The sequence below is a fragment of the Peromyscus eremicus genome, chromosome 14 (assembly GCF_949786415.1).
Source record: "Peromyscus eremicus chromosome 14, PerEre_H2_v1, whole genome shotgun sequence".
Taxonomy (NCBI): Eukaryota; Metazoa; Chordata; class Mammalia; order Rodentia; family Cricetidae; genus Peromyscus; species Peromyscus eremicus.
Window position 1 is genome coordinate 35,367,684 of NC_081430.1, and position 23,995 is coordinate 35,391,678.

At 34.6% G+C, this 23,995-nt stretch overlaps 1 protein-coding gene and 1 pseudogene across 1 annotated transcript in view; one reads left to right on the forward strand and one right to left on the reverse strand.

Moving 5' to 3' along the window:
* Positions 1-671: 671 nt before the first annotated feature.
* Positions 672-23,995, reverse strand: part of Mdga2 (MAM domain containing glycosylphosphatidylinositol anchor 2) — a 656,085-nt gene continuing 632,761 nt past the window's right edge. The window contains exons 12-14 of the mRNA XM_059279883.1: positions 21,898-22,028; positions 8,142-8,247; positions 672-6,333 (exon numbers count right to left, since the gene is read on the reverse strand). Coding sequence (XP_059135866.1) covers positions 6,245-6,333; positions 8,142-8,247; positions 21,898-22,028 — 326 coding nt within the window. The 3' untranslated portion in view covers positions 672-6,244. The remainder of the gene's footprint in view (positions 6,334-8,141; positions 8,248-21,897; positions 22,029-23,995) is intronic.
* On the forward strand, positions 17,807-19,077 carry LOC131924078 (elongation factor 1-gamma-like; annotated as a pseudogene).

Here is a 23,995-nt window from a genome sequence, read left to right on the forward strand (position 1 = left end):
CACATAGTGAAGGAACCATTGGGAGGGAGTTGATTTTCAAACACAATTAATGGGTTTAAATGATAATTATCTCTCTATTTCTTATTGCTCAAGGGTTTACTTTGAGGCATAACGGCAAAGATAGAGGAAAAAATAAGCCGAATAGACAGTAAAGACTAGTGCTAGTTTTCAGAATTCCACTTACACCTTAATTCCCACTGATCATTGTGGAACTCTGTATTTGTTTCCTTGGGAAGACTCACATTTAGCTGACAGTGTCCTTGTGAACAAACATGTGATTGAAAAAAAAACCAAAAACCTCTCTGAATAAGGTTGGCATCATCAATCTGAGATTAGTGCAACCGGAATCATGGCATCATCAAGCTGTGATCATTTCATGTCTAGTACAGACGCCTAGGTACTACACCACATCATAATTTTTTTGTTTTTGTTTCTCAGTGTGTAGTCTTGGGTGTCCTGGAACTCACTTTGTAGACCAGGCTGGCCTCGAACTCACAGAGATTCGCCTGCCTCCATACCATAATTCTTAAATCACATTTGTTCAGGAAGATTTTAGTGTCTGTGAGTTTATCACAATCATGTAAACAATCTCTCATGAAGAATGTAAAAATCAACACAAGTCTTGATGGTCTAATTATGCTCACTGTGATGGTGAGTCTATAAAAGCTCCTTAATCATGAAAGAAATGATGACACTTTCATTTTAATTGTGGTTCTAAATATCATTTTTGTTGTTTTTTTAAGTTAATTGCTTATTGACAGCAGAAAATTTTCCCGAACACTAATAGAGTATTTAACATAATGTCATTTATTGAAAAAAAAATCCAAAGTAAAATAACATACAGCTATCTGAAACTATTCGGAAGAAGAAAAATATCAAAATGTCAATTAAGTGAAATCTAAACTTTATGGTCTCCAATGTAACTCATTTGCATATAAATTTAACACAATGCATATTTGATTAAACTTATACATTTAAATATACTGGTGAGACTCAAGAAACAAAAATGATAGCCTGGAAACCCAGGGCAACAGTGAAGAGCCTTACAAAAACAAGCAAAACTACCAAGCTCATCCCTACTCATAGAATTTCCCATCATTTTATTGAAAAATAAGAATACATTTCAGATCAACTCAATGAAAATTAGTACAATTGAAATTAAATTTATTCAGCTGTAAATATATCCTTGAGAAAACTATTGCAGTTTCTACCCGGAGTTTAACCTCAGCCTTACTCCAAATTTTGGATTCCTGTTTGAAATTCTCACATGGGTTCAGGGTAGTGAAAGCACTACTCATAAATTTATTGAGCTTTAAATGAACAAGTGCTCATGAAGTAATCCATATAGAAATGTGTGGAAGCTTTATCTTTATATCTCTCTTTTATTTCCAAGTAGACATTAATCTACTAGGGACTGTTCCTAGTTGACATACTTCACATTATAGTGTTAAGCTTTTATATCTTTCTTTGCTCGTGTAATAACATATACGACTCTATGTTTATGTACTGTGAATATTCAGCCAACTTTTCAAATTAGCTTTGAGAAAAAAATCAGTTTTGTAGTAGCTTTTCTCCTAAGACAGAGTAGAAAATGACATACATACTTCTAAAAGTAACAGTAAGAAAATGAATTAAATGGGTGAGCCACAAAGGGAAAGTTGTAGGAAAAGAAATAGCTTGGGATTGAACCCTATGATTTTATTGTTTTCACAGAAAATGCAATAACTCCTCATTGACATCAACTGCCCAGTTGCAAGAAGAGTGTGCCTTCTGCTTTGTTGAGACACAGCTGAAACAGTGCAAGTAGTCAACAACCAGAATTTTTTTAAGGGGAGGTAAATTTTTGCCAGTTTAAATATCTATCGAGTGGCCCTGGTATTTGAAAGGCACATTAAAAAAAAAGTTTTGTGATAAAGAACACGTATTTAGGAGAATCATTTGAAAAGTTTACCAAAATCAGATCAGTCTGTTGCCAACTTTAAAATTACCAATAAAAACATAAAATTAAAATGATTATGAAAAATAATCATTTTATTTTTTTAGGTTTATAGTCTTAAGTACAGAACTAAATGGATTATTCTTTAAATTACACATTTTGTTGGTAGATAAGTTTATTATTATAAAGTACTTAAAATAAAATTTCATGTTTGGTGAAAAATTAGTACAGCTGTAATTTATTTCATCATATTTCCAAGTATGAAAGTAAAGAATGGAATTATTTTCATTGTATATTACATGGTATAACGGACTAGGTTCTATTTTAGATATAATCCATTGCTCTGCCGAGTCAGTTCTGTGGGAAACATGAAATGAAGGGCCATTAGTGTCAAAATCTGTTGCCTCACATTGTAACTATGCATCTGTCAGTTCTCTTAAATGTAATCATGGGCCAAACTCCTCATCTGTTGAGTATAACAAGTCACATGGAACCAAGGACCACAGTAGATCAGGAATACATATGATCCACAGTGGAACTATAAGAACAGATGGTAGGAAAATAGATAGGAAATGGAAAAGCAAGGGTAGGGATAGATGTAAAGCATCTAAGAAGACTCTGATGTTTTAAAAAAGCAAAGGAAATTAGGCTATAACCTGCATAGTCCATGATTATTTATACAATCTATGATTGTGATTTGGTTATATTTTTTCTCACTTTTAGATTTGAAGGAAAGAAGATCATATTTGGCATTGTTTGGCACTTCTGGCAACTATAGTGAATGTGGTGAATATTCATACCCAGGTCCTCTCAGCTCTTGGGTGGACCTTCATATCACTACATAGAAATACTGCTAATTATAATCAAAATAGGCCCAATTGTAGAAATGTTAACATGTAAAGAAACGTCTTTGAACTGATGAAAGTGGTACTGCTTCTGATTAATGGGGATTAGTTAGTGTCAATAATTGGAGATTACATGGTATGTTGTCTCTCCCAGAAAACAAAAACCTGATTGCTAGATGCTTCTTCATTTAAAAAAAAAATTAGCTCAAACTGGCTTCTCTCCATTATAGGCTGACACACTACCAAGATGGTGCAGGGAAGCTGTTGTGTCCAGTTTCTCGTAGACATGGCAATGTTAGGAATGGGCAAGCAGTCGATAAGGGGGTGTTTTAAGGGTTCCGTGATCATTAGTTCAATTAAAGAAAAGGTGATTTCACAAAATTTCCAGTCCATGTACCCAAATCATTTTTAAAGTTTCCACATTTTTAGCCATTTACTTTCAATGACAGCAACTGAGCATTTGATCTGAAGTCGAAATACTGATTCTGTTGGTTGGTTTGTTTAAATGATGTCGATCTCATGTGAGAAATTCGTTTTATTACCATCCCAGTGGTCTGTTTGCTTTCACCTCTGATTGCCCCCTGTTCTTCACAGTCATCGGCAACTTCTTAGAAGTTTAATCAGAATGGATTTTGAAGTACCAGCCAGTTCTCATGAACTTTGGAAGTGTGTTTTCTTACAATGGGAATGTTTAGGAAAGATTTTAGTTATTTGATAAATGCTTAATGATACAATTCAAACTTTTACTTCTAGCTGCTTGTTGGCTTGGGATAGCTTAGAAGAAACAAACGTAGTTATTTTTCTTGAAAGGATATGCATGTTTTCAAGTAATCTGAAATTTGGGGTCTTTTTTCTGTAAGTTTCTTTGAGAAAGCGTTATTCAAATCAACTTAAAGATAATTGAAAGAAGATGACAAATTAAGCCTCTCTTTAAATCAAAAGATACTATTGGTGTCCTGGCAAAGAGAATGCAAAAAACATAACAAAATAAAATAAAATTCTGTTTTACTAATCTTGGATAATGAAAAGATGTGGTTGGTTAGTTGCGATACAATGGAAATACAGGCAATTGCAGATTTTTCAGATGTTACATGCCCCAGAAATCACTTTCTTGAAATCTTTGGTTTGATAGAATGAATGACTTTGAACTTTTGAAAAATTTTCAATATGACTAATTAAGTCAAAGAAATTATGATAATCATTTGTTTCTTCTGTTCAGTTTAAAGGATGTGAGTTAGCTTGATGCTATCACTACCTAGGTCTTCTGATATGTCCCCTTTTAAACTGACTATGAAATTATACATTAAATTTCAACTTGCATTTTACCTATAGAGGTAAACATTTTTTTTTTTACATGTATTACAGATAAAGGAGAGTGTATCGGGTGTTCCTATTAAAATTTCTTCCTGTGGACCCTAATTGTGTATGAAGCGCTGAAGATTTATCCCAAGATAACAGAACCAGTAAATTGCATAACTAATCTCATTTTAGTGATAATTGAATATTGTCCAACAAACACACATACTGCTTATTATACCTTACCTGGAAAGAGCCTTTATTGAACAAAGCTGTAAAATTATATTTTAAGTTGAATTATTGAATTTGCACAAACATTTCTACAGTTGTCTTAAAAAAATCAAGCTTTGTCATTTTCTACTACATTTTGTTGTGCTTTTTATATTAATATTTGCAAATACTGCAATTTAATACTTAGATCCCAATTACTTGCATAATCAGTATTTTTTAAATCCTGGGGTGTGAAAAGAACAGATCATAGTAATATTCTTCTTTAGACAAAAGTCTTTTTAAATGAAGTTAAAAGCTGAGATAATTTAAGGAAAAAGATCTTCAAATTTTCATAACCAACAGGTGTAAGTGAAATTTACAATGCATTGGAAAACTGGCTGGTTAAAGGTGTGGTTTGTCCTCAGGTAGCTCAAAATCATTTTTACAGGTTTTTGTTTTTTTGTAAAAGTGTTTTTTTTTTAATCTTGTTAAAATAATAAAATAATATTTCACAATTTGCACAGAGTCTGACTAAAGGGCAGAGGCATATTACCCTCAGAGTTTAGAATAAAGCCAGGTTTTTCAGGCCCAGTTCCGCGGCAGAGTTCTTATGCACGGCAATCTCAAACATTTCCATGTTCCCTCTACAGGCAGGGCCAATTTCATTTCAGATGGAGGTTAGAGTAAAAAAAAAAAAAATCACTTCTGTGTCTTACCACCTTCTGCGCTAAGTATTATCACAGCAACCTTTTGCTCTGGTTGACCCATCTAATAACCCGGAAGAAAAAAGTGTTGCTCCCATGACTGGTCTCAAGGGAAGTTCCTTTCCGTGGACAATAAGCCGAAAGGCCATGGCTGTCTGGGAGGTGAAACAAATGATCTTGTCTACATGGGCTTACGCAGTAGCGGGTCCTTTCTTCTTCAGAAGCGGCTGGGGCGTCTTGCCTGTAATGTGCACACTTAGGCTGTGTCGTCTGTTTACAAAATAGTTTTACACAAGCCTTTGTTAGCGGTGCAAGCTTCTGAGTTGAAAATTATTCAGGCTTGTTTCATTGAAGGCACTTGGTTTCCATGGCAATTTATAAAAGATGGTGGTTTGGTTTCTTCATAGGAACAGATGACGTAGTTTGGGTGTTCAAGTGGCCGCAAGCAAACTCCGATAAGCCTGTGTAATATGTAAGCCCAGGTTTACTGTCCTGGATAGTAGTGCATGCAAAAAGAGACATCATACAGTTACCTAGCTTAGCCATGGGAGGGAGGAAAAGAAAAAAAGAACAACAAAAAACAAAAAAAACGACAAACAGCAACAACAACAACAACAAAAACAAACAACAGTAAAAGTGGGGTGGGGAGGAACATGAAACCTCTAAATAATTCTGAGTTTGGAGTATTTTCAATGAAGGGTAACAGCCAAAGGTAAAAGGGCCTACATTTATTTAATTCTCTACATAAAACCTTCTTGAAAGGAAAATAAATGCCAGCTCTCCACGTACCCTGTTTACAGTGAGGTTTTTGTTGGCAGGCCATTAGGTTTCCATGGTAACAAGCAAACTATTCATTTGAAACAAAACCAGCCATGACTTTGTGCTTTGACGAGGATTTCTATAGCTCTTTTTTTCTTCTTCTTTTTTCTTTCTTTACTTTTTTTTTTCTTTTTCCAGAGTTCAACCAGATGAAGCTGTAATCCTTTTAGCCACAAAAGCACCTGAAGGTCTCTTCCGTACCCAGGCCAAGATTATCTTCTATATGTAGTTTGGAATAAGTTATATTTCCATGATGTCTTTTTTTTTTTATCCCCAGTGCTTAAAAAATGTTGTTTTTATTATTAACTTTTGAGTCAGTAGTCAGTGGAGGAATCTTTGGTAGTTTTTTTTTTTTTTTTTCAGCGTCCATTTACAAAGACTCTTTCTTCACGCCAGTGCCTGGTGAATCATTGATTGCCTCTGCCAGGGTAAGGTCACCTTCGAGGACTCAAGATAGAGATGAGGATGATGACTGGAAAGAGCCATAAATGAACTAAGATCCCAACAGCACCATCCACGGAATCTAGAGACAAGGAAGATAAGTGCCCAGAGCTGACATTAAGGACATAAACATTCCACGTAGTTACTTAGAGAGCTCTTTTGAAAAAATAAATTCAACACATGGAAAAATAATCTTGGGAAAAAAAGGGGTTTTGAATTACACATCAGCTTTATTTCTCAGGCAAGCAGAAAGGGGAAAGCAGCCTGGATAGACAGTTATATGGCAGACACATATTATTCTATTTACTAATTTGAAAACCCGGACAGGAGAATATTCTAGAGTCCCACGTTGAAAGCATGTCCGGCTTTCACAGTCATTTCCCTGTGACTGTTCTCATCACTTCTGCTTTCTCTTCTTGTTCTCCCCGTTTAGAAAGTTTAATTCAACTTATCAAAGCTAATTAATTTTGATAAAGATGTAAAATTTGTATGCAATATGGATATGACTTCATTTAGTGTAAGGTAAAGAAAGCATCATTGATCAGTGTTCTGAAAGCCAAAAGAAATCTCAGTCTCTGAAGAAAAAAAAAATATGTGTTTTTTTTTTCTGTGTTCTGGGCAAATTGGGTTCATGTGGGTGCAGCAGAATCTTTTCTGCAGTGAAAATCCAGACAGTTTTTACTAAGTGTATATTTTAAATATTAAGCACCATAACAGGCAACCATGGCCTATTGGTTTTTGTTTTTGTTTTGTTTTTTTACAATGCTAAATAATATAGTCAATTCGATACATTAAGCTGTAATTGTATAGTTGACTTTCAATATCTAGACTGTAATATTTTTTCTATAAATATGCTGAGTTAAAAAGGCTCTGGTGAACTCCAGACTTGAGCAACATAGAGTTTCAAACCTTTGAGTATGCTACATTATTGATGAGTTATTTGTGTAAATTTGGCTTGATTACTTCTTCATTGTGTGACCACAGAATTAAAGTTTCCAGACAGGTCTAAGGAAATCCTGCAGCTGAAATGCATTCCAAAAAAATGATTCTGAATATATGTTTCAAATGAATATTATGAGATGAAGATTTAAAGACCAAGTCAACATGTATTTCTAGTACTTTTAAAATCTTATTTCATGTTTATTTAAGAATGAGCCTGAAGCCAGACAGTGGTGGCACATGCCTTTAATCCCAGCACTAGGGAGGCGGAGCCAGGTGGATCTCTGTGAGTTCCAGGCCAGCCTGGTCTACAGAGTGAGCTCCAGGACAGGCGCCAAAACTACACAGAGAAACTCTGTCTTGGGAAAAAAAAGAAAAAAAAAAAAAGCCTGAAATAGAAAATAGAAATTTAAAGATAACGTTAAAGTATAACATTTAAGCTGTTCTTCAGATGAAAACAAAACGATTTAACAAGATTGTAGAGTACACATGAAGTAAACTATATCAGAAAAAATAGGACTACAGAATATACATTCAAAATTTCCATGTAACTGCATTAAAAAACAGCATATTTCAACTATTTGGAATTAAAAATGGCTTGGTTATGTGAGTATTAAGTGTATAGATTTGCCAAATATTTTAATAAAAGTTTTCCAAACCCCTGAAAAAATAGCATAAATAAATATATTTTAAATCTGTTTTTAAAATCATAATGCTAAATTAGTATACATAGAATTATGTAGAAATTACTCAAATTTTATGTTACTGCAAATATGGCAACAATGGCATTTAATCACTTGACTTAAGCATACCTTAGATGATTTATAGTCAGAAATAAGAAAGTTTTAACAAAAACGCAACTTTTTGTATGAAATGGAAACATGTTACTGTCATAGCTGTTAGGTCATTTCCACATCACATCACGTGACATTCAACGGGAGAGACACTTACTCTTAGTTGTCAGGTCTTGTTTTGCACATTCTCCTTCAGCTATTGATACATCATCAATGGCAATGTCACCTTCTATCCCAGGACCTCGAATGCCTTCAAAAATTAGCTACAAATATGAACAATTCATTAGAGTGGTTTTATTGTGCAGAAAGATACTCCCTCAGCTCCCTCTAAGCACACAGTACAACTCTTTGAGAAGCATCTTAAGGTATGAATCAGTTATATTTTCAGTATATATTTTGGAAGCCAAGAAGAGAACCATGCCCTAGCCTGTCAAAATGCTTTGATGCTTTGCAGGTACACTGCATAGGTTCCTCATATTTTTGTACTCATCTTTTTACTTCCTGCTGTGATTTTACTTTGAAATTCTACATTTAAAACTTGATGCTATTTATGAGCACAAACTCATAAATTTGAATCTAGTGAGAAGTCTTTGAATTTCCAGTATTTACACTTGGTGAGCACAGAGGTTCAGTGAATGAGTATTGAGAGATCAGATGAATGATATCATGTAGCCTTCATTTATAAATTCCAGCTATGATAACAAAATAAGCATGAGTAGATAATTTTAATTATTTACTTTTGAAGGAGACAATTTAGAATTATCTTCTTAGTCTTCAAGCTACCTCTTTCTTCCAGAAAAAAAATTAATACTTTAGGTAGTAAAATGTAACCAATGTATTCAATGGTTGTGGGAGTGGGGGGTGGATTGGGGGTGAGGACTGGGGAGTGGGAGGAAGGAGGATGGGGGAATCCATGGCTGATATGTGAAATTAAGTAAATTATAAAATAAAAATACTATAAAAAAGAATAAATAGAAACAACTGGATGTCCTGAAAAAAATTTCAAATAGAATATTAATTTGGTATTTCCAAAGAAACAGTAATTCAATAAACAACTCTAGTTTAAGATAATATTATTGCAGCCTAGTAGACAGAGTCTTTACAACTTTGTAAGGGAAATATTTTGTGAAGTCTTAATTAATAGATTTTATTTTTAATACTGTTTTCTGTTTATTATTATTATTTATTCATGATAATTAAGACTGTACAAAGCTGTCTCTAAAAAATATCCCAAATAACCTGTATCACTGAAGAGAAAGCAAAAGGGTGGGCTAAAGAGCAAACACTCTGAACCAAATTTTCAGCTTAGGTAGGAATTTTGATGGGCAGAAGGAACTATTTTCTATGCTTTGAAATAAGAAACTACTGAAGTTAGAATATTAAGTATGAAGCTATCTGGGAGATGACTGCAAAGAGGTGGAGATGTAAGTATTTTGGGTGACCTCAGATGCAGACCCTTACTTGATTCAGAATCAATGATAGAATAAATCACAGTTTCCCCAACCACATCTCTCTTTCATTATGGGATGCTGTCTTTGCTGATGGCAACAGGAACAAAGTGTCATCCTAAACCAGCTCTGAGAGTCTTGTTTAGTTCCACACAAACAAACGGGTTTCACTTTTGACAAAAGAACCATACTTTGTTGAAATAATGTAGTGGTCTGTCATTAGACTAGATTTTTATTTTATGTATTATAAGTACTTGAATATAGTGTTTCCTAGATTTCTGTTGGCCAATCATTTTAATTTTAGACAGAAGGAAAGTGAGAAGTGTTTTAGCTGGGGAATTTTTGTATAATAATTAACTACCCACAATAGTCTAGTCTTTTCTTGCAGAATTATGTTCAATTACTCAGAATTTAATTTTGAATAGGGCGTGAGAGGAAGTAGGGACAGAAGGTCAGCTAATAGTGCGTATGGAGGACAATGCAGGACTTGCAAGGTGGCCATGAAGAAGACAAGGAAACTGTATTCTTATGCTTTGTATGATGAAGTGATGTAAGAATGAGGAGTCCACTAAGGGTTAGGTAAGATTCCCTACATGTGGGATTTAACTTGGAAGTTGGAATCACTTGATTTAAACATTGAAAGTTGGAATCAAAATTTTCATTGGAAAGAATGTGCAAGCAACAGCTTTAGGAGTATTTAGGTTCCCTTAGCTATGTGAAAATGAACAGTTTCATGAAATTATTAAGTTTTCCTTAAACTATACAATTATGTTCACTCAATAAATTCTCTTTATCTGTAGTTAGGAGCCAATATAAAGTTTATATTTAAAAGTAAAAAATTATATTTAAAAGTAAAAAGCCCTACTTTGCCAAAAGGGCTTTCTATACCTAGAGCAATTCCTTACAGGATTATTTCATTCCTTCAAGATATTGAATTAGTGGGATGATAATAAAAGTTAGATGATTTGAACATTCATTAGTTTCACTGACTTTTATAACTATTGATGATATCATTGGCCATTAAATGTAGCAAGCTGATTTCTTTCTATAGAAACCTAGCATGAGTATTAGACATTCTATAGAATTGAATCAGGGAATCATTGGTATGATATAAATACTTTCTGACAAAACTCTTGTTACATGCAAAGTGTTTTTTAATATTTATTTGTAACTTTGTGATTATTGGGAGTCCACTTCAGTGGGGCAGAGAGATACTATAGTCTTAGAAAGCTCCTCTAAGGCATAGTTGCTTGCTTATTTTTGTTTTGAGATTATAATACAATTAAATTTCTTCTCTTTTCTACCTTCACACCTTCTCATATACCCCTTCCACTCTTTTTCACATTTATGTCCTCTTCTTTTGATAACTGCTTTTGCATGCAAAAGCAATATGTGTGTGTGTGTGTGTGTGTGTGTGTATGTGTGTGTGTATACGCACAAATATATATTCCTAAATATAACCTGCTCAGAATGCATCATGTTATTTGTATGCATGTTTCCAGTACTGTTCATTTGTCCTTGGGCAACCACTTTGTATGCTCTTCCCCTGAGAAGACCACCTTTCCTGCTCCCAGCTTTCCTCAGTTGCCTGCAGTATTTGTGTAGGGTTGAGGCTTTGTGGGCTTTCCCCATCCACGTTGGCATGCCCACTGGCATCGCTCTAGTTGCTTGTTTTTAGTTTTTATTGTAGTTGTCTACTGAGAAGATATGGACTATTTTTGAACTGGTTGGTTTTTTACAAGAATCATTTATCACATAGTTCTATTTATACACTCATTTCTAACTTCAAATTAAAATATATAGATCACAGTAGATTTATTCACAACATCAAGATTAAAATCTTAGAGATAGTTACATTTTCTAGGAAAAGGAAGATTATAGAAATAAAATGTTTAGGTATCCAGTTCAAAGAATATGTCATATTTGACAGTTCAAGCCTTTATAAAAATATGTCCTTGCTGGCAAATTTCATGTATGTAGCAGAAACAGTAATGCAACACTGAATTTTATGTATTTTACCATGGAAGGGATGAATGAATTGCAATGTATTCAAACAATTACATTCACTTTGAGAAAAAAAAAGTATCTCTGTTTAAAAAGCTTTGTTGCATGTTTGCAAAGTTTCATTATTATTCTGGCTACTATTTTATCCCATGTTAAAAAAATCTTTTTTATTGTGTACTTTTGGGGTGAATTTGGTTTAATATATTTGAAAGTGTTAATGGCATGTAGATATCAGGAAAAATGTCAAGGCTTGGTTTTCCTGAAAAAGAAAATTATGTAAAACTTCTTCCTGTTCTTCCTGCATGACTATGTTGACATTATTTCATATTTTCTGCATTCAAAGCAGAGAAGTGGTGTTCAACTCTGAGCATTCCCATGGCAGCTCACAAGCTCCTGCAACTCCAGCTCTATGCGGTTCTGCGCACTCTTCTGGCCTCCACTGGCAGAAGGTACACACATGGTGAAGAGACCTACATGCAGGCAAAACACCCACACTTCAAATATTTCTTTTAATTAAAAAAGAATATTAACTTTTGGTGGATAACTTCAGATGAGGTTTTAAAATGGGGGTTCTGTATTAAAATTACATCACACACACACACACACATACACACACACACACACACACTTGTGTCAAGTAATAGATTAACAGTTTCTGACCAACAAAGCTTTTATAGAGCATATGCACTTGACGACATAGAGGCAGATAGATTAAATTTGTGTTTAAATGCCGTTTCTCAGTAAGCGAAGAATAATTACGTGCAGAGTTAATGAATACAAGTAGTTAAAGGATCAGATAGTACAAAATCTTCAGATACTGACTTCACTGTTCAGGCCAGCTTTGGCAAGTGTTCACAAGTATTTTCTTTCTGACAAGGGATAGAATCTTTCTGATTGTTACCATGGAGGGAAGTATAGAAGTTTAAGGGTGCAGTTTGAAAACTGACTATGAATATCACTGGGAAAATCGTGATATTAATAAATTCAGGTAGAATTAATAATGACGTTTATCTTATTAGTTCAATAAATTACTGAACTTTGCTCAGTCATTAGAAAAGATATGTGATGGTTGAATAAGGCACTGAACTATGAGTATAACAGATCATCAGTAGGAGTCATTTTATCACTAATTTTTTTCTGTTTTTAGACCAGTTTTATGTGGTTTACCCTGGGTCTCTGGGCTATCTAGTCTCAAGTTCTTGGTCACTCAAGCAGTATTTTCTTCTGTTGGTTTGTCTTGTCCGACTTCACTATGACAGTTTTTGTTTCATCTTCTTACATTTTATTTTTTTTTATATTTTTAAAACAATGATTGAAGAATGGAAACCTAGCTACTGGAGCAAAAGCTAAACAACCGAAATTGTTTATACTTGCTGGAGAGGGAAAAATCAGTTTTCTCCAAATGAGTGACACTGGGTGTATCAATTACTTCAGGACATGCCTTATATTCAGGAGAATAAATAATGGACTCCACATTTTTTTGTATGCTTTTATTTGTTTATAGTTCAGTGGGATTTTTTTGGGGAGGGGTTGTTTTATTTTGTTTTCTTGATTTTGGGGGAGTTCTGTGGTTGTATTAAGTTTTTGTTTATTTATTGAGAAAGAACTTAAAGTTGTGTGTTTCCGGGCACAGACAGAAGATCTGGAAGTACTTAGGGGAGGAGAGGAATATAATAAAAATGTATTTAATTAAAAAATTGTTTTAAATAATAAAAATAAAATAAAATCTAAGAGTTATGAGGTGATGTACTCCAATAGGCAGCTAGTGTTGGCTTCTTCCCTGGAGAAGCTGTCTCCGATATTTACTGGGAGTACAACTTCACAACACTTAGTTCAACTCTCTGAGTGTCAGTATTAAAAGCTTCTAATCTGAAATAACAATCTAAGATGTGAAATGTTGGGGAGGACAGAGAAACAGCACATTGTGAACTATAAATGGGAGGTATTTATTCAGAAGATTTAATTTCCTATTTTGAATTATGCATATAGCTATGAGTCCTTCCATGTGTATGTGTGTGTATATACCCATGGAGGCCAGAGGCATTAGAAACCCTAAAGCTGGAGTTATGTCAATTGCTTGTTGTGGGTGCTAAGAGTTGATCTAGGGTCCTCTGCAAGAGCAATATGCATTCTTAACCTATGAGTTATCCGTCTTGCCCTTTAAAATGTTTTAAATGTGAATTTAGCCATCATCAAAATATCTGTATCATGCTCCTGGAACTTGACTCACTATAGTAATATATTGTGTACCCTAATAAACTTGCTCTGGGGATCAGAGGCCAGAACCAGCTAGACATAGAGGCTAGACAGTGGTGGCACATACCCTTTATCCTATCACTCAGGAGATAGAGATCGTGTGGATCTCTGTGAGTTCAAGGCCACACTGGAAACAGAGCCAGGCAGTGGTGGCACACACCCTTAATCCCATTACTGGGAAGCACACACACCTTTGATCCCAGGAAGTAATATGGCAGGACACAGAAAGGTATATAAGGCATGAGGAAACAGGAACTCCATCTTAAGGCTGAGGATTTCCTAGAGTTAAGTACTTGTGACTGGCTTGTTCTGAGTCTCTGATTTTTCAGCTTTCACCCCAATATCTGTCTCTGGGTTTTTTGTTAATAAGACCATTTAGCAATTTGTGTTACAACTCACCATATCAAATATAGAATTGCTTGAGAATATGTCTCTAAGTGACAGTAATACTTTCCAGATCATTTTTTATCTATTTTATTATTATTAGACAGTAAAGTCATGTTGAGAACATGCTCATCATTTAGTAATAATTACTTATATTTAAATTTCTTTGAAATATATTTCCAAATATTTAAATGAGGATTCAAGAGTAAAGATCTTTAATCGCTTTAGGCAAAACTAATGAACTGTAAATGGTATTATCTCATACTGTCTCCATTTTTGGAAAAATTCAGATTATATTATAAACAAAGCACAGGATTAACAACAGAAGTAAATAATTTTCCTTGGTACCTGGTAAGTTTTGCTCTAATCCTTTCAAATATTGCAAAATATGTTACCAAAATATATTATCATTACACTGATCAATAACTGCTAAATTAATTCTATGAAAAAGCCCATAAAGAAATTTCCATATAATAAAACCTTTATTTGACCTACAATATAATTTATTTTCACTAACCAAACTGACTGAAGATGCTCAACAAAAGAGGCAAGTGTGCATGTTGTAAGAGTTTTTAGATCAATGTAATCCAATTTTCAATCAAGTGAAGCTACATCATTGGTTGTGAAAGAGGCACTCAACACCACTCATATCTAATTTACTCCTCCAAAAGAAAAGAGATATCAAGCTATCTACTTGACTTAAAAAGATTTTCAAAAGTTACATGTTTGAATGATATAATATTTTACAATTTAATTTATGACATATTTCTATCTCTTGTTATAACAATGCTTTTTGGTAGGCATGACATAACAAGGAATTTCAAAACTCTTCACTGTGTATAAATTATTTCAGAGTAAAAAAATTCTTAATTTGAAATAATTCTAAGTAACAATAAAGAAAAATAAAACAAATAAGAGTATATTATGTCAGGGTATGAGTAGTTTCCTTGCACAGTTAAGATTAATGAAATGAAATAAACATTTTAATTAAATAGGCATTTTAGTCAATAGATCTAAAAATACATTGTGAAATAAAAGAACAGAAATGTCATAATTAAAAATTGTTACTTATCTTGATCTCTCACTGGCAATTTAGCTAAAAATACACTGATGCAAAATTTTTACCTTCTGATGGTTTCCACCCCAACTAGTTGAAATCAGATTGTTTTCTTCCATTTGAAACACACAAATTACTGAATGAAGTAGTCTACACAATGGTTTTTGGGGCACAGAGCCTCAGGCTTGATATAATGATGATCATATCAATAAAAACAAACATAGATCCATGAGAAATGGAGATCATGTCAGTCAATGCTTGCCCTGTGTAGAATTTTCAGGTCAGAGTCATCTGAACCAGTCTGAAATTCAGTAGAAAATTTGAGCAGAAGGGACTGAATCGAGAATCCCCATAGAAAAAGACAGCTAGATTAAAAAAAAAATATTACAAATGAATGGCCTTTAAATCATGCTATAAATCTTTGCTTCACTTAACTTGTTTGCAAAGTTAGGTTCACAAGACTGGCAAAAGATTTGGACTTGGTGATGTACGTCTTAAGCCCAAGGCCCTGTGTTTAGAATTCTGTTTTCTTAAAACACAATAGGAAGAAAACAAAGCAAAGGAGGTCAGGCATAAACAACATCAGAAAATACTAAAAAAAGAGGAAAAATAAAGGAGGGTTAGAGAGGAAGAGAAGGAGAAAGGTAAAGAAGGAGAGAGGGAGGGCAAGGAAAAATGGTTTTCTTTAATAAATCTTAAATCCTTAAAATGTATAGTTTCTAAGTCACTTAAGCACATCACTGTACATGCTTTGCACTACAAAATTTTACAAATATCCAGTACCTATTAAGTTAAAATTCATGATGCCTACCACCCAAATTACAAGATTTTCAAAGAAAAACAAACAAACAAAAATGACCCATAAAGGGAAGACCAAATCTATTTAAAACAAACCAACAATTAAAATAGATGTGTATGAACAGATAGGGATTCCAAATAGTTAATCATGATTGGGCTACACGCACTTAAGGCATTAACTAGTAAAATAAAAAATATTTTGTAAAAAGACTAACATTGAATTTATAGAGATTGAAATGTCCAGTTGCTGAGATGAAAAATTCACTGAAAAAGACTAAATTCAGAGTAGATATTACCAAACCAATGATCATTGAATATACAGGCAGACTATAAGCTATTCAAAATCAAACACAAAATCAAGTGGTGGTGGTGCACGCCTTTAATCCCAGCACTCAGAGAGGTAGAGGCAGAGGCAGGCAGAACTGTGAGTTGAGGCCAGCTTGATCTACAGAGTGAGTTCCAGGACAGCTGAGGCTACCCAAAGAATTCCCTGTCTCAAATTCCCCACCCCACTCCCACCCCCATGCCCACTCCTCAAAAAAAAAAAAAAAAAAAAAAAAAAAACCGAAAAGAAAAAAGAAAAAAAAAAAAACAAACACAAATTTTCAAAGAGGAATCTGAAAGGATAGAATGGGGAACTAAGATGGGTGAAGAAACTAGTTAGACAATCCTCAATTTTCATGTAATGATGACCCCAGAAGTTCAGTAAATTAGGAGTACACAGAACTAGAAGAACACACCAAAGCATATCAGAATCTAAGTTTTTACAACCAGCAACAAGGAGAAAAAAAGAATCATAAATGATCTCAGAGAAGGAGGCTGGCACAATAGAGAGAGGAATAAACGTGTGTGCAGCCAGAGATTCATACTTGGAAAGAATACACAGACAGAAGGACATCCTGAAAGTTCTAAAAGAAAAAGCACGAAGATATGCCTAGAGGAAACGATTTTTTTTTTTGAAAAATGAAGGTGAACAAGACAATTTTTTAAAAGTACAGAAGGTGAAAAGAATCCATCCTCAGCAGACCCACACTTCAAGAAATGTCAAATGAAGTCCTTCAGGCCAATCAAAACTGATAGCAGATGAGAGTAGGGATTTTCCGGTGCTATAAATCTATGAAAACGTCCAAGGTAGGCAGGGAATGGAAAGTACATTGAGAACCAACTAAGCAAACCCAAACTGCCTTCTAAATCAGAAGTAGAGCTGAGTACAGCAGAAAGAATTTCTCCAAGGCTTACATAGACCGCAGGAATAAAGTTGGATTAATTTTAACAGTCTTGAATATCTCTTTATACATTCTTTTTTATATGTTTCTGTGAATTTTACGCAAATCTCAGCAGCTGCAGAAACACGTTTTCATGGGTATTGGACCTGGATATCTTTTTGAATTTAAAACACCCCTTTGGTTTCTGATAACAAAAGATCCCGAATTTCCTTCTTTTAGCCAACAATTGTGAGAAATCGGGTCTGGTGGACTGAGATTGGCCAAATCAGAGGGAAAGGCGACTCAACTCTGGAAGCCTACAACCTCGGACCTGGTGCTCTGCCTTCCATTTCTGTGATTCTCTTAGCACTCATGTTCCGAAGGCACCTGCTATGTCCAGTTCCATGCTGCCTCTTGGATAATGAACTAGGTTTTCTTGCAAAAACATTATCTAATAAGCAAACTCTCTACTTCCTTTAATGTGAAAAACTGATAGAAGAAAGGGTCTATTTGAATAAATCATATTATAATTTAATATTTTCCTGCAGGCAATTCAATTAACTCTGAATATTGAAGGGGTTTTAGTTAAGACAGTTTTTATTTATTTATTTACTCCTATTTCCTTGTGCTTTCATGTAAATTTCTCATCTCCCCTCTCTGCACAATTACCATGGCGGCTGGGACCCTGTATAAATATCCTGAAATCTGGAGGACCTTCACTGCTCAGTACAGTGGGGCTCAGGTCTGTGTGCTCTCTGCACCACCCTACTTCCACCTTGTCCAAGCTACTGCACCCCAGAATTTCTTGAAAATCTCCTGCCAGGTAGATTCCAGCATTTGAGCATGACAATGGATTCTGTGTGTTAGAGATCAATGGCATCTCACCTATTATGTAAGCAAGGAGGAGCTGCCAGGAAGTACTCCAGAGGCAGCAGCTCTGGTGGTGCGGTCGGTGAGTTTTGCTGACAGTGACATCATTTCTCCAGTCAGCACCTGAGTGTTCCCCACTTTGGGCATCGTGCACCACAACAAACGAGGCCACTGAAAACGCAAATGCACAAGGGGAGGGAGATAAGGGAGATAAGATGCTCTCTGGAAAACCAGAAGTTTCCATGGTGGTAAGCTAGTGTCACTGGCTGATAGCACAGTTGCACCCTGCTGTGGTTTTATAAATAGAGTTTGGAACCTTCTTTTCCCCAGGCCTTTCCCAGTACCAAAGGCTGGTTTCTTAACTGCATTAACAAGACCCATTTCAAGACTTTCTTGGGGGAAGGGAAGCTGTGAGAGAAGATGGCCCAGTTTGATGCTAAGACGTTTACAGAGAGCCAGCCTTAAAAGGATACCCCCAAGGAAAGAAAGGGGTTCGTGGGAAGAGAAACAGAAGGCCCAGGCTGAATGGAAAGAAGAAAAGAGGCAGCTGCCTCAACTGCTGAGGAGATGGATGAATGTGAGTAGGCACTGGAAGCTGAGCCGAAGGCCAAGGGCCCCCTTAGCTCATCGCATTGGATGAGTTTGAGCATAAGTACTCCAATGATGACACCCTCTCTGTGGTGCTGGCTTATTTTGGGGGAGCATTTTGATACAGATGGCTGGTCTCTGTTGGTATGCCACTTCGCTGAAGAGCTTACCAGACTTTCATGAGTTGCAACCATATCGCTGGATATTCTAGAAACTGGACAAACTGAGGAAGAATGCCTTTGCTAGTGTAGCCCTCTTTGGAACCAACAACAGAAGCTCCATTTCTAGCATTTGGGTCTTCTGAGGCCAAAGCCTGTCTTTCTGCTGAGTCCAAATTGGCAGGTGGACTATGCATCTTATACATGGTAGATACTGGATCCTGGTAGTGAGGAGATCCAGACCCTGGTTGGAGAGTACTTTTCCTGGAAGGGGGCCTTCTAGCATATAGGCAAAGCTGTCAATCAAGACAAGATCTTCAAGTAAACACATTTTGTCTCCTAGCTGCCTCTCGCACCCTCCCATGGAGATAGGGGTCATTAAAAAGGAAAATGAACATTGAAAAAGAATTCTCTAGTAGACACGGTGTCTCGTATAAAATATAACTTGTGTATCTGTGACTTAACTAAAACCTGTTTGTCAATTATCTTCTATCAATTACAAAAAAAAGTACTCATTTTATTTGGTAAGATTTAGAAGTTAAATTTCTCATGAAAGTAGAACTTTACAAATTATGTTACAAGAAAGGACATTCTACCAGTAATTTACTTGTTTTCTAATTTGAGTTTGTCTCCCTTTCTCTCTCTCTCTTATTTAATTCTATGAATATTTGAATTTCTCTAAGATACTACTTAGGATGAGTATGTCTGTCATAGTTCCTCTTAATGAATGGTTTTGTGTGGTTGCATCACTGATTTGCTCATTTCACTATGTAAAACTTTCTTTGCTAATATCAACTATTTAGGCTGTTTACAGTAAGAGATATAATCTGATGACACAGTCTGTGTCTTAAAAATTTCAGACTGGTATTTCCAACAACTTCTCCCACATCTTTAAAATGTTTTTCCTCAGGCAGGCATTTTTATTAACAAATTTAAGACAGAAGTGACCATATATGTCCCTGAATCTGCTCTCATCCCCCCTTTTTACGATCTAAACAAATCTGTAGTTCAGGCATTATTCAACACTTACTGTGAGATAATGCTTTTGTATACTGCAAAGATTTGCCACTCAAATTAGTTTAATAAAATGCTGATTGGCCAGTAGCCAGGCAAGAAGTATAGGTAGGGCGACCAGACTTGGAGCATGCTGGGAAGAAGGAAGGCGGAGTCAAGGAGCCACCAGTCACACACAGAGGAAGCAAGATGAGAATGCTGCACAGAGAAAAGGTACCAAGCCACGTGGCTAAACATAGAGAAGGATTATGAGTTAATTTAAGTGTAAGAGCTAGTCAGTAATAAGCCTGAGCTACTGGTCAAGCATTTATAGGTAATATTAAGCCTCTGAGTCAAGTACTTGGGAAGCAGCTGCTGGGTATTTAGGAATAGTCAGATGGGAGAGTAACTTCCATCTACAAACACTTTGAAGCCCAAAATTCTTAGTCATTAATGTCTGCTTCCAAGACTCCAGCCATGAAAAGTGTTCTGTTTCTGTTTATATGTGTGTATATCCTGAGATCTCTCCCCTTCCTGTGTACCAGTCAGCTTCCAGCATATTTTACAACAAGAATTTTACTAAATTTTCATGCTTGCCAATGTGACAGACAAAGTAGGAGCTCACATTTTTTTTCAACAAATATATAAAGAAATAAAGATTATCCTGCAGGTACTTAACAGATGTTTATTAAATTGATATAATGTCTATAAAGGATTGTCTTGATTATAACATTACCAAACTTAAATCCTTCTTGTATATGTGTTTAATCATTTCTGATGAAGAGGTAACCCATGTAGAAAGCAAAATATATAGAGAACAGTATTTTTAGAAAAAATATTCTTCAATGTACACACACACACACACACACACACACACACACACACACACACACACTTTACTAGTAATTGTACTTTGAATCCTGTTTTCACAGGTTAAATTATTTCAGTTTTTACAACTGTATTATCCTTCATAGATACAAAATGATTCTGTTGGATTCATAGATATATGATTTCAAGTAGTTTTATTTAATTACCCCTACTCTTGTGAAAAAAAATTATTTTATCAACTTAGTTAGATTTAGAAGTTCAACCTCTCAAATGGTCAAAATTTTACAAATTGTGAGCAAAGAGATTCTGTCAATGAAAAGAGTGCATAATTGGATCGTTCTGATTCTCTGTACCCTTAAATGTATGCCATGACACGGATGCATGATATCAGTAAGTGGGTTTGAGTACTCCCAAAATAAAGAATATAACTAGAGACTATATGAAATGTGATTAGATTTTAAAGATACTTTTGCTACTTTAAAGAAATAAAAATACTTCGGTATATGTTGGCTAGAAATGTATGAAAACATAGGTAGGTACACACACACACACACACATACACACACACACATACACATATATATGTTGATATAGTTACTTAAATCACGAAAACCATGCTGCCAACTTTATTAAAATATCTCACACATATACTCTTTTACAGTGCTTATTAAAGTTCCTTATTTCAATTAGAAACCTTATAATTAAATTTTTGATATTTTTATAGATGGCATTTTGGTCTAGCTTCTATCTACAGAAAGAAATATAATTTGCTTAAAAATTCTAATTTTGATTAAAGTAATAAATGACTGGGCTGGAAAATGTATTTGAATGATATCCGGTTTTATTATTGTGAAAATCTATATTATTTCCTGTGGAGTATAAAATGCATGCCAGTGATTCTATGGAAATGGTTGACTATGCAAATACCTTGAGTAGCTTTGGTTTCTTTTGTTGTTGTTTTCCAGAGAGAGGGTTTCTCTGTGTAGGACTGGTTGTTCTAGAACACTCTTTGCAGACCAGGCTAACTTCAAACTCAGAGATCTACCTGCCTCTGCCTCCCAAGTGCTGGGATTAAAGGCATGTGCTACTATTTGCAATACCTCGCGTTCTGATAGATTTTTTTCTATATGCTTCTTCATGGATGCTAATAAAGGTGCATTTGTCTTCATAAAATAGCTTTTCAAACTCAAGAGGAACTAAAATACATGATTTTTATTTCTCTTATACAGAATTTCTGAATATTAATGTATTTACTGTTTCTTCATAGTATGTATTTAATGTTGCATTCAATACGCAGCAATCTATGAACAAAGTTATTTCTTACCTGAAATGAAGTAATTGGATATATATTAACATGGGCCTCATTCCATCGTTGTCCTTTATTCCCACTTGAAGACCATAGAGGATTCTCTATTGTTGTCTGCCCTTTCAAACGTAGATATACATTTAAAACACCTAAAATAACAATGGAATTTTACGTTGTATATTTGTGTCCGCTTCAAGTTTGTTTCTCCTTGACCAAACATTTATAAATATTTAAAAGTAAATCTTGCAGAACAGTCTAGTGTCTTCTGCTCTCCTTCTGTTTCTTATCTTGCTATCATGGTCTGATCCAGAGAAAACAACGTTCTATTTCCTAGAAACTGTGTTAACTTATATTGTCAAAATGACTTTGCAGCAATGGTTAAGGTTTTTTAGGTGGACAGACTTGTCCTACCTAGATTATCTCAGTGGATTCTAAATGCAGTCACACTTATTATATGGACCAGCAGCAAAAGGCATTTTGATTCAGGAGAGAAGATGGGCTTGTAAAGGATGTTATCTCTTACTGAAGATAGAGGATATATCTACAAGTCAAAGAGTACGAGCTAGAAGAGGCAAGAGAATTGATTTTTGCAGAATCCCCAGAAGGATATTGCTATCTTGACTTTAGTGCCACAGTGTTTAAATATTCATTTTGGATTTTGTTTTCCAGAACCGTAAGATAACGCATTTAACCTATTTGAAGCTCACTTTGTTGTCCTTTGCTATTTATTATAACAGCAGTAGAGAGCCAGCAAGGCATTCACTCATGTACTAAATGGCCCACACACTAATTTGATCTTTATTTTGTTTTGTATTATCATTTAGTATCTTTTTTCTTTAAAATAAAATCACATTTATTTTCATCTATTTTTTCCTTCTGAAAGAAGTATTGAACATAAAATAGATAGCTTTTTTATTTCATCATTTAATACATCTTTTAAATTTTGTGTGTTGTACACAAAAATAAAAATTAATGATGATAACAGTATTGATACAATATAACGTATGTTAGGAATTTGTGCATATAAGGAATTAGTCTTCTTGTGGGCTCTATAAAGAACGTACTGCAATTATCCCACAGTACAGGTGAGAAGAGTTATAGGAGCTAAGTGATTTCCCCTGTGTAATGTAGCAAGAAAACAGCAGAGGCAGGCTTTAAACTCAGAGTTCAACATTTTTGTCCTGTGATGATGCTATCAATATTTGAATAGAGATAAATAAAATCAACTGCATTGAAATGATATATTGCATTATTATGTTGGTCAAAGACCATATTACAAGATATACATTTTACTTGCTGATAGATGAAACTTCTTTTGTCTTAAAGGTTTATTCATTTATGCACATCAGTGAAAATAATGTATTTTTGTTCATCTATAACATTATGTGAATTTTTATTGTTCTGCTTTTCTTGTTTTCACATACTACTTCAAGATTTTTCTATATTTTCTCTTTGAATGCAATGGATATTTACATATTTCTACACACAAACGTTTTATTGCATAGTACTTTAATTTCTACAGTGTGGATTCCCTTCTTTCATTTCTAATAACACCATCCAGCTATTATATCCTACATGCCACACTCTTTCATAACTTCTCTATTTTCCCTATTTTATCTAGCTTCTGCTTTTTCTTCACCCACTGTTCTATCATTCACCATTTCCTCTTTCCAAAATTTCATATTTTATGTATTTTAATAAAAAACAGATATGTACTTAAAGTTAGTGCAACTTTTTCAACAGATACAGATGCACTTCTCTGTGTTCTGCCCCTTCCTCTCTTCCACTTCTGTCTTTCTTACCCTCTCTTTCTCTCCATCTCCCAATTCTTTATCCCTTTGTCTGCAATATAAAACAATCCTGTAGTGGATTTTTTCCACGAAGAGCATGTTCAGTACTTCTCTTTCATTTTTTCATATGGAAGCAAAATGTCACATTTTGATTAAACTAAAAGGAAATTTATCTTGTTACCATATTGATAAATGGATTGGTTAAAGATTAAGAGCAATATTACTTTTTAGATATGATCATTATAACTACAATTAGCAAATAGTGAAGGCTATAAATTTGTCAGAATTTGAGGTTATAATTTACTTTGGTGAAACACTTATTAATA